General features: G+C 37.3%; 1 protein-coding gene across 2 annotated transcripts in view; it reads left to right on the plus strand.

The window, feature by feature from the left end:
* Positions 1-17,238, plus strand: part of VWA8 (von Willebrand factor A domain containing 8) — a 342,943-nt gene that overhangs the window by 181,304 nt on the left and 144,401 nt on the right. For both annotated transcript variants that reach the window (XM_055335701.1, XM_055335702.1), the window contains one exon: positions 16,612-16,687. In XM_055335701.1, coding sequence (XP_055191676.1) covers positions 16,612-16,687 — 76 coding nt within the window. The remainder of the gene's footprint in view (positions 1-16,611; positions 16,688-17,238) is intronic.

Genomic DNA, 17,238 nt, shown 5'->3' on the forward strand with positions numbered 1-17,238 from the left:
AATTCATTGCTGCTCTTTACAACTCTGTGAGATCAGTACTGTTCCCCTCTCTGCTTTGCGGGTGAGGCCAATGAGGCACAGAGAAGTTAAGTAACTTGGCCGAGGTTACAGAGCTGGTTTCTCACAACCTGGCCTCAGCCCTCTGCTCTAAACACTGCACCACCTTGCATCTTAACTTTGTTGTGTTGATCAAATAGTATTTTCATGATGATAGAACCTTAATCAGTTCCTCACTAAAGCACCAGCCGTGTGGTAAGACTGTCAAGAAAGTCCTACTTTCTAGACCTCAGTCCATGTATAATAGCTTGACTTTTTAAAATTCTAGCATCCTATTTCTAATCCTTGCTCAACTTGACCCCAAGATCTTTCCTTTGGCCAATTACCCCATATATTTCCCTCTTTCGGTAGTAATATAAAATTTCATTTTTTTGTTTCCTTGATCAGTTTTCCAGATTATTAAACTTACTTTTTCTCCCCTGAGGTATATCATCAACTGTCACCCAGGTAATTCATAAAAACATAAACCAAATTAATTAAGCCTTTTAGGTGATGTCCCTCCCAGGCCGACGCTGCTTCAGCTCTCTTGGCACTCCACCCACAGGTTGAAGGTTATAAAGGTTGCTGATTCAGAGCTGTGCACAGACCCCTGACACTAGTAGTACCAGCACCCAGCATGCTGTAGGCTGTTTTGGAAGAGAAGACTGGAAACAAGGAAGATTTTTCATTTCCTAAGTCACAAGCTAAACAAGCTTGAGAACCACCGATGCCCGATGCATTTTGTCTTAGTTTTGCCATATCCCTTGCCATTAGGGAAGAGCCACATTCCTTTCAAGTGTTATGTACTTTTTTAGATTGAGGGAAAACTTTAAAAATCCAAGAAATGGAAATAGAATGATATGATACATACCCAAATTTATCACTGAGACTTAACAACTGTTAATATTTTCCTCAAATTTGATTCTACTCTTCCTTTTACAGAAATAAAATGTTGTAATTATAGCTAAAGTCCCCTTCAACCACCACCCCAATCTCATCTCCTCTTCTTCGAGCCAATCACTAATGTAAATTTAATTTACAGTCTTCCAAACTTTTGTGGATTTTTAACTTGTAAAACAAATTTTTGTTAAGAGAATTACTTTCTCACACTGACTTCTATTATAAAATTAGGGATACTCTGATGGGGGAGAGATTTAAAAAGCTTTCAGTTGTCAGTTGTAATAAAAAATAAATTCAGGCTTACAGTTGTTTCAATATCAGATTATCTGAACAGGCTTAACATTGCATCCTAACCACTTATATCTGTTCTTCTCTTTATTGATCTCTCCAGTGAGTATGAGTGGCCAATTTCTTACAGCACCCTTAGGTAAGCTGAGAGAGTGAAGAAGTAGCTTGGACCAGTGCCCTATATTTTTCCACAGTCTTCTTATTTATTAAAATATAAAAGGCCTTAGAAAGCGCTAGTCCTTGTAAGCGAGGCAGATATTGCTGTGGCCAGACTCTTCAGATGATGGCAGCAGTGACAACAAAAGCAGACAGAGATGGCATGAGGTGCCTAGATTAAGTAAATACATTTGTGTCCTAATAGGATTGCTCAGTTCACAACTCCCGGTAAGTACTTTCTATTAACTGTGATATATCTGTAATATTTTGTACAGGAAGAGTTCAGAACATTGCTAGAAAAATCTAAGTATTATTTCTACATTTTTGCATCATTCATTCACTCAAACAGTCAAAAATATCTAGGATGGGTATTCTAGAAGCAGAGCTAGAGATGGAAATGTTTGCGCAAATAATTTTAGGGGGAGTGCTTTGAAGTAAAACTTGCAGGTTGGCAAAGGAGTTAGGATACGGCTATGGAAAAGAGATGGTTTGGGTTGATGTCTGGCCTCAGCCTCCTCACAGAGAGCTCTGGAGCATGAATGGAACTCCCAGTTAGCCCATCTGGAAGCAAGAGGGCTAGGCAGTTTTGCCCTCATCTCAGGAAGTCATTGGTTATGGGCTGCCCCCAAGGAGAGCATAAGGGGGAACCTCTAACCTCCCAGGCATTTCTGGGCAGAGTAGCTCCCCACTGGTGGAGGGCAGTTCTTTGGAGAAGGGGCATGGCTATGTGCTTTCAGAATTCATTGCTACGGTAGCTGGGGGCTAGGTGCATTTGGTGGTAAAGGAGATCTGTGTAGGACACCATCGGCATATCCTACAGGGAACCTTTACTGAGGGGAAAGTGCAGTCTCCGGCATTGTTGTAGGCCTTGAAGAATACAGCAATGAACAAGACAGACAAGGTCATTGCTGTCATGAAGCTTTGTTTCTGGTGATGATGAGGAAATATGCAATAAGTAAGTAAATAATACAATAAACAGGAAGTATCAATGCTATAATGGAAATTATGTGAAAGTGTTTTAAAGGCTAACGTGATAAGGAGAAAATGGATCAGTTTGGCAGCAATGACCATCTTCGTGATTGTGGGGGGATTTGCAGCAAGACATCCTAGCATTTTGTAGTTTTGTGTGTTCTGGAGACTCGGTGGATGAATTCACCCAGTGCACAATGAATCCATAAACGATTACAGGTGACAGTGACTAGAGAGAAGGTGGTGAGGCTAGTGATAGGTTGGAATAAGGGTTCCGCCAACAGCCCAAGTTACCCGGTCTAGCTAGGATCTGACCCAGGGGAATAGGTTTAAAGGAAATAGGGTTACCAGGGATACTGGTACAAAGGGGGAATTTTGGTGTGATAATCAGAAAAATGAAGGACACAGGGCACCTGGATGGCTCAGTCGGTTAAGTGTCTGCCTTTGGCTCAGGAATGATCCCAGGGTCCTTGGATCCCCGCATCGGGCTACCTGCTTAGTGGGGAGTCTGCTTCTCTCTCTACCCCTCCTGCTCATGCTTGCTCTCTCTCTCAAATAAATAAAATCTTTGTTTAAAAATAGAGGGCACAGTAGCAGAAAGTATATGCGACTTGTTATAAATCCCCAAATATGAGATTTATAACCTCTTTGAGCAAGTGCAGGGTATCATCTATCTCATTCCTTGATTAGAATAGGAAATCAGGAACTGACCAAGTCTGAGCCTGCAGCCAAGTGAAACTGAATAAAGCAAGGAACAGGACTGCAAGTGTTGCACTCTGTAGCAACAAAGGTGTCTTTTATATTATATACACACATTCGTAATGTAAGGCTTTTTTTAACTCTCAGTGGCAGTTGTATATAATTGAATATCATTTACCACTCAGGACTTCAATTCTGATGGTGTGTTACTTGAAGAGGGTTGCTAACACTTTTTACTGGTTTCTGTTCATAACTGGTTAGATGGCAGTAATGGGATAATCAGCATTTTAATATGTTTTAAGGTATGGTTTTTAGGATACCTTGTGTCAGAAATTATAAATCATTTATTATAAAACTGGGCTAAAATAAAATGGAAGCTTCACATTTTAAAAAATATTTATTTATTTATTAGAGAGAGAGAGAGAAAGTGGGAAGGGCAGATGGAGAGGGAGAGAGAATCTCAAGCAGACTCTGCACTGAGCATGGATCCAATCCAGCCCAACACAGGGCTCAGTCTCACTACCATGAGATCACGACCTAAGCTGAAACCAAGAGTCGGATGCTCAACCAACTGCACCATGCAGGTGTCCTCACATTTTTAAAAAGAAGCCTCACATTTTACAAAGAAAGCATGAGTTTGGGTAACCTCTTTGAGCCCAAATTTTATCAGAGAGTTATTATAAGGATTAAATGACATATGTCACATGTAACTAGGACAGCACCTGGTATGTGGTAGGGAGCCAGTTAAAATTAAATGTCCTCTCTATAAGTCTGTACTATCGTCTATCCATATATAGGTGAGTGCTACATCTCCCGCCCCTTCTTTTCTTAGCTTTAGACCTGCATTTTTCTTTTAAAAGTATCCCCATAGGTGTCTCTGGGGCATTTCAAATCCAAATAACCAACTTCTACTTTGTTGATGTCCTCCAGCCCCCTTTCTACACCTCGTGCATGGCAGGTATTAGTAAGGCACTGCTAATTATATGATTGATAAAGGAAAGAAGAGATGTTTTCTCTCTGCGCTTATGGAATTCTGTATCCAGTCACCTGGCCTGTAAACTGTGTACCTTGTATCTTTCCCTGTCCTTCATCTTGACACTCAATCATTATGAAATCTCGTTTTTGTTTCTTAAGGTCACCAAAATATCCTCCTCTTTTCCTTTCCCACTGGCGGTGCCTGGACTATTGGCATTAGTTTCTTTTCAAGCACTCCAGAGTTGTAACCAAGTCCTCTCAATTCCTTCCTTGTAATAGATAAAGTATCTCTCTGCCTCCTCCTCTGGGCCATTCCTCATCTTCTCTTGCCAAGATTATCGTGGCAGTCCCTTGGCTAAGAGCTCAGCCTCCGGTCTGTCTTTCTCATGCTTCATGTTGTTCCAACCAATAAAGTTGATCACTTACTGTCTTGCTCAGAACCCTCTGATGACTCCTGCTGCCAACAGCATCCGGTTTGAGCCCCCTCACTGGTCTTACCTCTACCCTTTCTCTCCCGCATACTAATTCTTACGCCATATGAACTGCTTATGATTCTCAAGTATCACGTGCATACTTATGACTCCATAACTTGCCACATGCAGCTTTTTACACCTAGAATGCCCCTTCTCACCAACTCTGCCTGGAAAGTCTTACTTAACCTAGTTTTAGCTAAGCTGGCCCTCGCATAATAGACACCGGTTTAAAACATTCTTGAAAAATAACTCCAGTTTGAAAATAGTATTAATGATATAAATATAAACGAACTAAAATTGGCAGAAAATTATGTAGGTTAAACCATCAGAATGTGCATCCGATTTTATTGAAAAGAGAAAAGTTTCTGGAGTAAGATTATGGAGTTCACCACACATGAATAGTATTCTCTTCATAATGATTCAAAACAAAGCACTGCTACAAAGAAGTTGAAAGTAGACTTGCACAAAGTGTTACATGATGTCACCAGTTTGAAGTGGCATATAAAACCAAGACTTTTAATATAAAATGAGAATTATTTCAATATTTTGTAATGAGATGGGAACTAACCACAAAAATCTTTTTACACTACAGTCTCACTTGTAATCTTATTGTAAAGTATTTAAAAGATGTGTCAAACCTACAAATTAAAAGACATTTATCTTTTACAAAGTCAGGAGGTCACAATTTGTTGATGTCTGTTCAATAACTGTCAGAGAGATGCCCCATAACAAATATTTTAAGAATTAAGAAAGCATTTAATTGGATCCTTCAAGGTAAAATCATGCTTTAGCAGTAAAGCAGAAAATAACTACTTAAAAATTTTGGGGCATCTGGGTGGCTCAGTTGGTTAAGTGTCTGCCTCTTAATTTCAGCTCAGGTCATGTTCCCAGGGTCCTGAGTTGGAACTCTACATTGGGCTGTATGCTGACTGTGGAGCCTGCTTAGAATTCTCTCTCTCACTCTCACTCTGACCCTCCTTTCCCTGCTTTCTCTCTTTCTTTCTCTCTCTCAAAAAAAGATTTTCTCTGGAGAGAGCATTTTTAAGTCAGGTGTTTATAACTATTTCAGACCTTTTTATTGCTGAAAATAATATATTTTACCCTGTGATGTTGTGATAGAATAAGAAATATATGCTTGGTCTTCATTCCCCATTCCTGGCACAGGAGCATCTAAAACTCTTGTAATTTTTTAAGTAATAAGATATCTTTTTGTTATAACATTGATCTTCTTCCCCAGTTTTAAGACTCTGTAATCTAAGGGACACCTGGGTGGCTCAGTGGTTGAGCATCTGCCTTTGGCGCAGGGCGTGATCCCAGAGTCCCACATCAGGCTTTCCTTGAGGAGCCTGCTTCTCCCTCTGCCAATGTCTCTGCCATGCTCCCCCCACCCCCCATCTCTCATGAATTAAATAGATAAAATATTAAAAAAAAAAAAGACTGTAATCTCAGGAGTGAGCTGAGTCTTTTCACATGCAGTAAGGTAACTCTTAGCTTCCACTGGGATCCTGTTGCCATAGGAACCAACCCTGTGATTAGAGGATTGGAACTTTCAATTCCACCCCTCTACCTCTAGGAGAGGAGAGGAGAGGCACTGAAGATTAAGTTAATCAATGGCCGGTGATTTGATCACTCATGTCTCCTTAATGGAACCTCTATAAAAATCCTCAACAGTGGAGTTTGGTGAGCTTCCGGGTTAGTGAACACATTGAAGTGCTAGGAAGGTGGTGTGCCTAGAGAGGGCATGGAAGCCCTATGCACATTCCTCCTTTTCCCCATCACTTGCCTCATGTATCTCTTCCATCTGGCTATTCCTAAATTGCATCCTTTATAATAAATCAGGAGTAGTAAGTAAAGGACCTTCCTGAGTTCTGAGAGCTGTTCTAGCAAATTATGGAACCTGAGGAGAGGGTCCTGGGAAATCCTGACTTATAGCTGTTCTGTCGAAAGTATAGACAGGACTTGGAATTGTGTGTCTGAAGTGGGGGCATTCTTGCAAAACTGAGCCCTTGACCAGTGGGGTCTGTGCTTGCTCCGCCACATAGTGGCATAATTGAATTACCTTGTAGACACCCATTTAGTGTCTTCAGAGAATTAGAGAACTGTTAGGTGTGAAAAACCCACATATTTGGTGTCAGAAGTGCTGAAATATAGAAATAGATCATGTATTCCTAAAGTGTCTCATCTCCACACTAAAACAATTTCAAATACAATTTCCTAACGTGTTTAAAAATCTTATAAATGAAGAGTTTTGGTGAGTTTTGAACCTATTTTTTCAAAATAAAAATGTTCCACTGATTAGCTTGCAAAGTCATTGATAGACATCAGGAGAGATGGAAATTCCCAAACCTGGTTGGAATGAGATAGTTTGTAGTCTGATAAATGAGAATGAAAAATACATGTTGTGTCATAGGGGGTACAGACATTGTTGCATTTCTGTTTGGATCTCCATCTCTTTGTGAGTTCTTTTTCAGCTATAATTGCCATTAACAGGTCTCAAACTGAATTTAGGACTAAACCTTTGCATCACACAAATACTAAAGTATATCAATCACATTGTTCTCCCCAAAATATCTTTTTTAATATTTAATGAGAACAAAAGTTTTTTGTATTATTAACAAATAAAATCTAAAACATTTTTAAGTTACCGTTTTTCATCTTTGTTCAGTTTTTGTTACTGTTTTTAGATATTTTAGAATATATCTTCCCAGAAAAAACTTTTGTTGATAGTATATTCAGAACCACTGACCTAGAACAGTCTCTGCTATTGTGCGTGTCATTCATTACCACAATTACATGTTCCCATCTCTGTCTTCCCTGTTGATCAGTGAGGTCTCCCTAAGGGTAAGGATATGTCTTTGAACTGCCTCCTTCCAGCATGATGTCTGGAACGTGGTGGATGTTTGATAAACATTTGTTATCCAAATGAATAAATGCAGTGTCTCTTCTTTCCCATCCATCTTTGAGACATCCCATTAGAGTCTTCTCTCTCAAATGAACAGATCCTTCATTTCCATGAAATGAAAGTCAAACTCTTGGACATGACATTTAAGAAGACTGAACACTGGCTCACCTCACCCGGCCAGCTCTGTTCCCCTCCATGCAACTATATCCTATATATACTCAGTGTTCCCCAAAATTTCTCTTATATCTCCTAATTTCTACATGTGTTTGTCTGTTCCTCTGCCTACAAGCATTTTTCTATCAATACCTGCCAATTAAAACAATATTTAATTGTTTTAATTGTTTCTTTAGTCAGAATTAATTGCCTTCTCCTCTGTGTTCCCACTGAACTTTAATTTCTGTTATTGACCTTATCACCTCCTGACATGAATTGTATTTGTTTTATGTCTGTTTATCATGTGTGCTTCTTGAGAACAGAATCTCTGATCTTTTATAATCCATCATCCCTAATAATCTGCCTTACGTGTTGGTAGTATCTAATATTTGTTTAATACACTCATGCATTCATCCTTTCTTTGGGCACACATTTATTGCATGCCTAAAAGGTATGAGGCACAGTGATAGGCACTAGATATGTAGCTGATACCCCCTTGTGTGTAGATGGTATGCATTGTCCTCACAGTCAAGGACAGTCATATGAGCAACTAAAAAGTTCTTAAGTGTAAAATACTTTCTATCAAACAATTAGTTCTATCCAAGAGGATAGAAATGAGAAAGAAGTAACACTTTACAGAGGGGCCAGCATTCGAGCTGAGCCTTAAGGGATGGCCTGAATAGTTTGCCAGAGGAGAGGGAAGAAAAACTTTTCAGCAAAAAATGTACACAGTTGGGCAGCCCGGGTGGCACAGCGGTTTAGTGCCGCCTTTAGCCCAGGGCCTGATCCTGAAGACCCAGGATCGAGTCCCACATCGGGCTCCCTGCATGGAGCCTACTTCTCCCTCTGCCTGTGTCTCTGCCTCTCTCTCTCTCCGTGTCTCTCATGAATAAATAAATAGAATCTTTAAAAATAAGAAAACATTTTTAAAAAATGTACACAATTCACACAGTGCGTAAAACACTGCCAATAATTCATTATAGCCTTAGTGTGTGTGACTCAAATAGCTGAGTGGCATGCATCCATTTCAACTAACATTATCGAACATCTATTATATGCTGGTCACTTCTCTAGCATGAGTGATGACATCAGGAACAAAAGAGTTAAAAACCCCAGCTTTATGTTTATTTATATTCTAGTTGCTGGTGAGATAGAGGGAGAGACAGAGTGAGAGAGAGTAAGAACAAAATAATTAGAATGCATGGTACATCAGATGGTAAGTGCCATGGGGAAAAATAAAGCAGAGGAGGAGCTGGACTTACGTACAGTTTTGAATAGACTGACCAAAGAAGGCCTCACAGAGAAGCTGACTTTTGAGTATCTTGAGTATCTTTCTCATCTTTTGCCTCTTACAAACACACCTTTTTTTTTTTTTGTAAGTTTCATCTATGAATTAAGTACTTTTTTCCTTTTTTTGGTGTTGTTTTGGAGATCTCTTGACTAACCTTAAATAAATGGCCATAATACCTAAATTCAAATGAGAGAACAGGACAAATGAACCACAGTCTCATACTCATCCTGTTAGAGTAAAAGAGATTGCCCAGCAGATGAGAAAACTTTTCAAGTCCCAACAAAACACAAGCTGCTTGGTCTCTGAAAAGGTGAGCTGTCGGAATGCCCACCAGCATGAGTCAGAAAGTGCTGGGACTGTCTTTATGGCATCATTCTGGAGGCCCTCCACAGTGATTATCCTGACAGAGTTCATAAAGCAGTGGAAACATGATTGCCATTTATGACTGCTCATTTATTTAAATTTGGATTTAAGAAATAAGATAGATACCAGAAGAGCAAAAGTGGCCAGAGGCTGAACTTGCTCTGCAGTGTCAGCTGTCTTCAGCTCAACCCAGTGTCCTGCAGGTGTCGGCTCAGCTTTCCTTGCTCTTTCTCTCGTGGTGACTGATCCATTTTTTGTATTGAAACAACTGGATTTGTTATAGAGTAGCATTCAAAATCCCCATCAAATTTTAAGATAAAACATAAGATGACAAGGAAATGTGCTTAGAGCTCTGCTCCTGTCCTCTGGCCTTTAAGTTGTTAGAGATATTTGTTCCTTCTCTGTCATTAAAATGACCGTGGACAGCTCCTGGTGGTATAGTCCCTCAGCATCTGACTCTTGGTTTCAGTTCAGATCATGACCTCAGGGCAGTAAGAACAAGCCCCAGTGTGTTCTTACACTGTTGGGCGCTGCGCTCAGTGTGAAGTCTGCTTCACACTGCTCTCTCCCATGCACATGCATGCACGCTCCTTCTCTCTCAAATGTTAAATAATCTTTAAAAAACGTAAAATAAAATAACACAGGAAAGTGGCTAAGGCTGAAATGATTTTCCTTAAGAAAATCTATCATAAAAAATTTAAATAAAATAGGTACATTACAGAAAACTTAAAAAAAAAAAACCTTTAAGAGTTCTCCAAATATATGCTTATTTACATACTATTTTCTATTTGACCTGAGTCATTGAAGTCATAAATTTAACACCGAGCATTGTGAGTTTTTTGAAGTTGATGAACAGCCAGAAATGAGAATAAAATAATTCAAGATTATGGTATACTGAATAATATTGTGATATATAAACAATGCACTTACATAGTGAGTTTTAGGCACTAAGTATCACACAGAAAATGTGTTTAGGGTAATTAACCATGAAACACCTGCCGAGCCAGCGTCTTGGAGAACTGGTGGACTTCAGTCTTTTGATGGACTTCAGTAGCAGCAGGCTGTTTCTCATTTGTCTTAGAGATCAAAAATAGGTATTTCAGTTTTATTTTGAAATGCCTCTGGTAAAATATCTTTCAATATTTAATCTCATGCAAGATCTAGTTCATACTGTACCAAAGATGGTACATTATTAATTAGTATGGTGAGTTAAGTTCACTTAAATATATTATGAATTTAAACCCCCTCAAGGGAAAGAGTCTCCACCTGTTTTGTTCATAGATACTTTAACATCTAAAGCAATGCCCATTAGTAAAATATTCAATACATGTTTACTGAATGAGAGATTAGGTAATATCCTGGTATGAAAAGGTATTCATTTATTAATTTCTGACTATCACACTTTTATGTTGTTATCCAATTACTGAGGCCTTTAAAAAATATAAATTACTCGTTATTTTCTGATAAAGATTTATCCAGTGGACACAGTGTGCATCCTTGCCCACTCAGTTTTGCAATTGAATCTGCATCTTGTTCTTCTGTTCCTTCTTAAAAACTGATTAGAAAATGCATCGTTCAATGTCAGGGGAAAAGGGAAGTAAGGGACCTGTATAACTTTTTCTTTTGGGGCTGGAAAAGGGGAAATGAAGTTCCCACAAAGAAACTAGATCATTCTGAGTTCCTAAAATTCACCAAGCTAGAAAGCTAGTTTTCAGAGTAAAGACCAAAGATCCAATTTTTAAATATATCATATTCATAGATTTATTTTTAAAGGCTGGACAGCTCAAAACTTTCAGATTTTGTTAAAAGATGTGATTATCAGCATGCCTTTTGCATATTGGAGGAATTTCTTTTTAAATAAGTGTTAATATAGTGCTAGGAGATGTGAGGAAGGAAGTAGATTTTGAAAATGAAGCATATTTTGAAATGTCTAGCTCCATTGTATATTACTTTACTGTGGCTGTTTTCTACCTGCTGTTCCCAGTGAACCTACCCTTGAAGAGCAAAGAAGTGTTGCATCACAGTAGATTTCCTTCCATAAATATTATCTCCCTAATGTCTTCCTTTCTTTTATGGTTTGTTAGGATTTTTTGCATCTGGACACATTACTGATGAGTGATTGACTACTAAATAAACTGTTAGTCCTCCCAAACAGCTATTTTAAGAACTGGAGTATTTTCAATCACTTTGGCAGAAATGATATTTTGCTTATCTTATTAAAAGGACTTTTTCCTCAAAGCATTCAAAGCACATATAATAATACCATTTCTCTCTCCATTTTTAACTTCCTGGCTTTTTACTACATTCTTCATATATTCTAATTCCCTCTGTAGAAATGAATAATCCTGGGCTTTGAGAGCTTAAGTGATTGACCAATTTTGGAGGACTCACATTTAGGCCAGAGCTGGTTTTTAACAAATACTGCAGTAATCACAGCTAATTCTGTCTTTTTTTTTTTTTAAGGATTTTATTTATTTATTCATGAAAGAATAGAGAGGCAGAGACAGGCAGAGGGAGAAGCAGGCTTCATGCAGGGAGCCTGACGTGGGACTCCATCCCGGGTCTCCAGGGTCAGGCCCTGGGCCAAAGGCGGTGCTAAACCATCGAGCCCCCCGGGCTGCGCCATTCTTTTTTTGTATTATATGGTAGCACTGCTTATATTAGGGGCTGTTTCTGTTTGAGGGCCTTGGGAAGTTTCTCTCTCAACATGGAGAAATATATTTGCCTTTTATAGGCAAGGGTAGAGAAGTGGTGCGTTACTATTCAAGAGAGCCCAGAATATTTGTAAACATCGTTTAAATTTTAAATTTGTTTGTATCAACTGTGTCTAATTACCACTCTTTGTTTTATTGGTCGAAATTCTTATTAGTGTCCCTTACCTTTATTTCATTGATTATTTAAAATAAGCCTATGGAAATGATATTCCTGATGATACCATGAACTCTTTTTCACTTGAAAATATCTTTCAGCATCATTTACTTCTCAATCAGTGATGTTATGCTTATCTCTTACTGGCAAAAATTAAGATTTAATTCTGTTTTCATAATCATCCCTCTTTTAAAAATATTAAGCAAATATTTCTTAAGTACCTCCTATGTGCTATATTCTCTCTTTGCTTTCTCATGTTTGGCTCATATTAATGAGTAGTTTATTCCTATAGCCAATTTTATTTAATGAACTATGAAGTTAGAGATAATTTTGTTAGCTATTTGAAACTTTTAGGTATCTTCTTTCTTCCTTCACTCTTATGTTTAGCTACTATTCTAAAAGAAAGCTAATCATAAGCCAGTTTAAACACAACTTACTAAAATATCATTTTCAAAATAAACATCACTATTTTGAGATCATTTGCTCCTCAGTAAATCAGCAGTTATTAGCTTAGTTAAGTACCTTTACAAGCAAAATTCCAAGAACAGATTCGGCTTGCTCTCTAAAGGCCAATTTTCTTTTTCCTTATTTTGATAAAACTTGGTCTTTATACAACCTAATTACTTTTATTGCATCTGGAATGATTTTAAATCACTATCAAAACATTAATAACTCTAATTTTAAAAATTTTAAAATCACAGAGTTAAAAGAAGACTAGAGTTTAGCATTGTATTTCTTTGAGTAACCCCTCTATCTACACAGGCTTTAATTGATAGACAGCTTTAGTTTGCAAGACAGTGAGAAGTGAGAACATTTATGACAGCAATTAGCTGAACATTCTAATTAATTCAAACATTAAGGATAACATTTATAACTGGAAAACCATCTTTTCATTAAAACTTAGGCTAAGGAAATGTGATTTGAGTGTGTTTTAAATTTCCTTCTCCCCAATATTGTTGAAATTATTGACTATTTAAACTTTTATAAGCTTATATTTCAAAGCTGTTCTTGAGAAGAAAAAAATCATAATATAATTAAAATGGCAGCAAATAAAATATTCTCTTAGGGTTATTGCCTATATGTGTGGAAAACTAATTAATATATTTTGATCCAAGATGCTCCTAAATACAGAGCAATGATTTTAATCAATGTTTCTGAAAAAGAATCATTATATTGGCTATATGCTACTTGTGCCAGTAATGATTACCTTATCATTTAATTAAGTTTGAAGTTTATAATATTGTAAGGTACCTTGAAAAACAAGCTTTTTTCTTGTTGTGTTAAGTACTATGCAGAAGATGGTGGGTTATTTTCCACTCTTACATAACCAGTGAAACTTATTATCGTATAAGCCAAACAGTTTTTCTAATTGCATATTATTTTACATATTTTACTAACCATTGCTTTTCCTTTGATGTATAGGATGATCAATGAAAAGAACAGAACAAAACCACTACTTTCCTATAAATTCCTCTTTTTCACTCCACTGAAAGCCATGCTTTACACTTGTATTCATTCTCATTTGTAGTCCTTTTTGGAAATCATCTGATTTATACATGTTCTGTCAAACCTGGGGTTTTTATTTCTAGCACAGAAGTCTTTTGATAAATCTAATTTGGCAAGTTGTATCCTATCAGAATTCAAGTGTTATAGAACAATTATGTTTGCCTTTTTAAAATTGGAATTCAGCTTGAATTTCCTTCCCACTGACAATGACATAAGAGTTCCTTTTTCCATTTTGGTGCTAGAAGGTGTCATGTTGATGCCCATTAAATATGTGACAAACGAGGTGAGAAATTCATTATATTGCTATAAAAATCTGTGTGAACACATCTCTTTCTTTTCCTCACCCACCTCCCCCCTTCTGTATTGCTAGAATATTAACAGCGAATTTATGTGAAATTAGTTAAACTATGTGCTTATTTGTTTAAAACTCTAAAAATTAACTTTTTAGTAGAAGATAACATAAAGTATATCCTATAGGAGACTTATAAGACCCAGGAATACCTGGGATACAGAAAATGGGTATATGACTAGATATCATTATATTGAATAAGAAACATTTTATTTGCACTAAAAGTTGATAAGCATCAATAAAGTGTCACAATGTTTTCACGTTTCTTAACATCTTCAAGGCTTTATATCAAACACATTTTAATTTGAATTTTAGCCAATATTAAAGAACAATATTGAATTTTTTGTAAAGTGTAGTGCGTGGGCTATAGGAAGCGGTAGATCACAGGACAAGCATAGATCCATGAGAGCCAGAATCGGGGGCGGGGGGGGCTTGGAATAGAGGTCAAGAAGGGCAATAGGCCAGACCTCCAGGGAATTAACTGAAGCCAATCGCCATTAAGTCAAAATAGAAGGAGAAGCCTTTTAAGCTAGGTGCAAAGAAGTTAGGTGGTCTAGAAATCTTATTTTATTTTTTAAGATTTTATTTATTTATCCATGAGAGACACAGAGAGAGCGGCAGAGACATAGGCAGAGGGAGAAGCAGGCTCCCCACAAGGAGCCCCATGTGGGACTCGATCCCACACCCCAGGATCACACCCAGAGCTGAAGGCAGACACTCAACCACTGAGCCACCCAGGCGTCCAGTCTAGAAATTTTCAATGTTAATAGTTGTATTGCCAATATACCTGCTCAAGCCCTGGTAAATGAGGACTCTGATGGAGAAGTCACTCATAACAATAACTCTAAATTCAACTCAACTGGAGACCATGCTGGACATAAACCATAACTATGGGGACATAGTCCTTTGACTAGTCAACCCCAAGTGTACTTCTTGACATGACTGTACTAATATGTGCTTATAAATTAATTTAAAAAAAGATTCCTGGGATTAATAAAAAAAAAAAAAAGCCACCCTGGAACACCTTGGTGGCTCAGCAGTTAAGCACACCTGCCTTCAGCTCAGGGCGTGATCCTGGAGTCCAGAATTGAGTCCCACATTGGGCTCCCTGCATGGAGCCTGCTTCTCTGGAGGCTACTTCTCCCTCTGCCTATATCTCTGCCTCTCTTTCTGTGTCTTTCATGAATAAATAAATAAAATCTTATAAAAAAAAGATTTCTTACATTGAGGAGAGTTAGACTTAATCTAACACAACATTTACTAAAGTGGTTTATATAGTTTCAGATTCTCTATTTAAAAAGGGGGAGGGGGCTCATGATCCAATATATTTGGAAATCCACATATTGTATGTTGTGCTATAAGCTTCAGCATCCATTTTTAACTTTTAGCACTTTGTCATTTTATTCATGCATTCATTTATTCAACAAATTTAATCAAAATCAGATAATTGCCTTGAGAGACAGTGACAACTAGATTCTCAATCTTGATTGGTCTGACTCCAAAGTCTTTCCACTACTCCACAATTGCCTCTCAAGGCAATTAACTGATTTTGATTAATTTGTTTTGCTAAAGCAAAACCTCACTTGAAAGACATTTTAAGTCTGTTTTATTTGTGATTGTCATATGGTATTTATTGTTTTTTTTTAATAGATACACATTTTAGAAATTTAACAGTTTGTGATAAATGTTAGCATTTGGAGAGAAGTTTCAGAAACATATTGTAGCACTAAACCCTGAGGTTCACATTCCAAGCCTTGCACATAGTAGGTACTCAGAAGAATATGACTGTAACTCCACATATTACTTGAATAAGTGGTAGAGTAGTTTGAAAAGACAACTTTGAATTCTTAAAAAGATGCTATTCACATTTTGAAAGTAATTTAATTCTCCATTTGACATGCTCAAGATGGCTGTAGGATTTTTTGCTTTAAAGATAGAGTATATGTAGAAGATGAATATATACAATTGGTCCCCTTGAGCATGTCTAGACCTACCTATCACCTGCAGCTTCTACATTTTTGGCCAAAATATTCTTAGGTGATATGAACTTCATATCTTATGTGAGAAAGTCATAGCTCACTACTGAAAATTTGAATATCCTGATCTAAAGCAAGGTCTGGCACATACTTGCAAATAGATTTAAGAAAATGAAATGGATTGCCTTACTATTAAAAAATCTACAGTTCTGGGAGGGAGGTGAGACAGTCTGGCTTTTGCACACACTGATGGCAAGTTGGGCCAGAATGTGTAATTCACAGTTACCTTAATTAGCCATGATGTCAACACACCAGTCATCACCGAACTTACTGTCAAAATGCTTTTCAAATATTAAAACTATTATTTCTGTAATGCAAACATATATTTTAGTCTCTCCTCTTCACCCTCAGGAGGTGATTTTGAAGAGTGAAGTGATCACAAGGAAAATTCCTAGAAAGAAAAAGAGAAGAACCTAGATAATCTGTAAACCTAGATGGATTCCCAAGCCCTTGTAATTTTTACTTGTACCTTGTATTGCTGTATTATTTTATGTGTATTTACTGTTGCTGAATGGAGTTTTATTGTTGTTATTTTGCGAAAAGCAGAATGGTGAACAGAAACTTGAAAAGAAGTCTTAATGTGTAATATTTTTATTCATGTCATTGTATTTCCTTACTAACTTTAAAATGTTTTGGTTTAATTTTAGGGACACCACAGTACAAACCCTTACTCTTCAGCCTTCTGTTAAAGATGGACTAATTGTATATGAAGACTCACCTTTGGTTAGTAACCTAACTGTATAAGTATTCTCAACTGTATTTTCCTCAATGATGATTATATTTCAGCCTTTGAGGGAGGATTTGTAAGATTTCAGTCTTAACAGAAAAACACTCATATGTCATTTGGGAAGTGAACGTTTAAATGCAACTAATTGAGAAAATAAAATGTTTTCTTATTCTGTATTTTGCTCTTTGGAGTGATTTAGGAAATGATAGAAATCCTCTAATGATTTCTTTTTCATTTTTTTTTGACTTTTATTTATTTATGATAGTCACACACACACAGAGAGAGAGAGAGAGGCAGAGACACAGGCAGAGGGAGAAACAGGCTCCATGCACCAGAAGCCCGACGTGGGATTCGATCCAGGGTCTCCAGGATCGCGCCCTGGGCCAAAGGCAGGCGCTAAACCGCTGCGCCACCCAGGGATCCCATGATTTCTTTTTCATTCCAGAATTAAAAAAAAAAAAAAATGTTTTCTGTTTTCAAATATGAGAGTTTAGAATTAGATAATGCTTCTAGAATTTTTTAAAAATGATTTTAATGAATAAAATAT

Source organism: Nyctereutes procyonoides, unplaced genomic scaffold, assembly GCF_905146905.1.
Source record: "Nyctereutes procyonoides isolate TBG_1078 unplaced genomic scaffold, NYPRO_anot_genome, whole genome shotgun sequence".
NCBI classification, from domain to species: domain Eukaryota; kingdom Metazoa; phylum Chordata; class Mammalia; order Carnivora; family Canidae; genus Nyctereutes; species Nyctereutes procyonoides.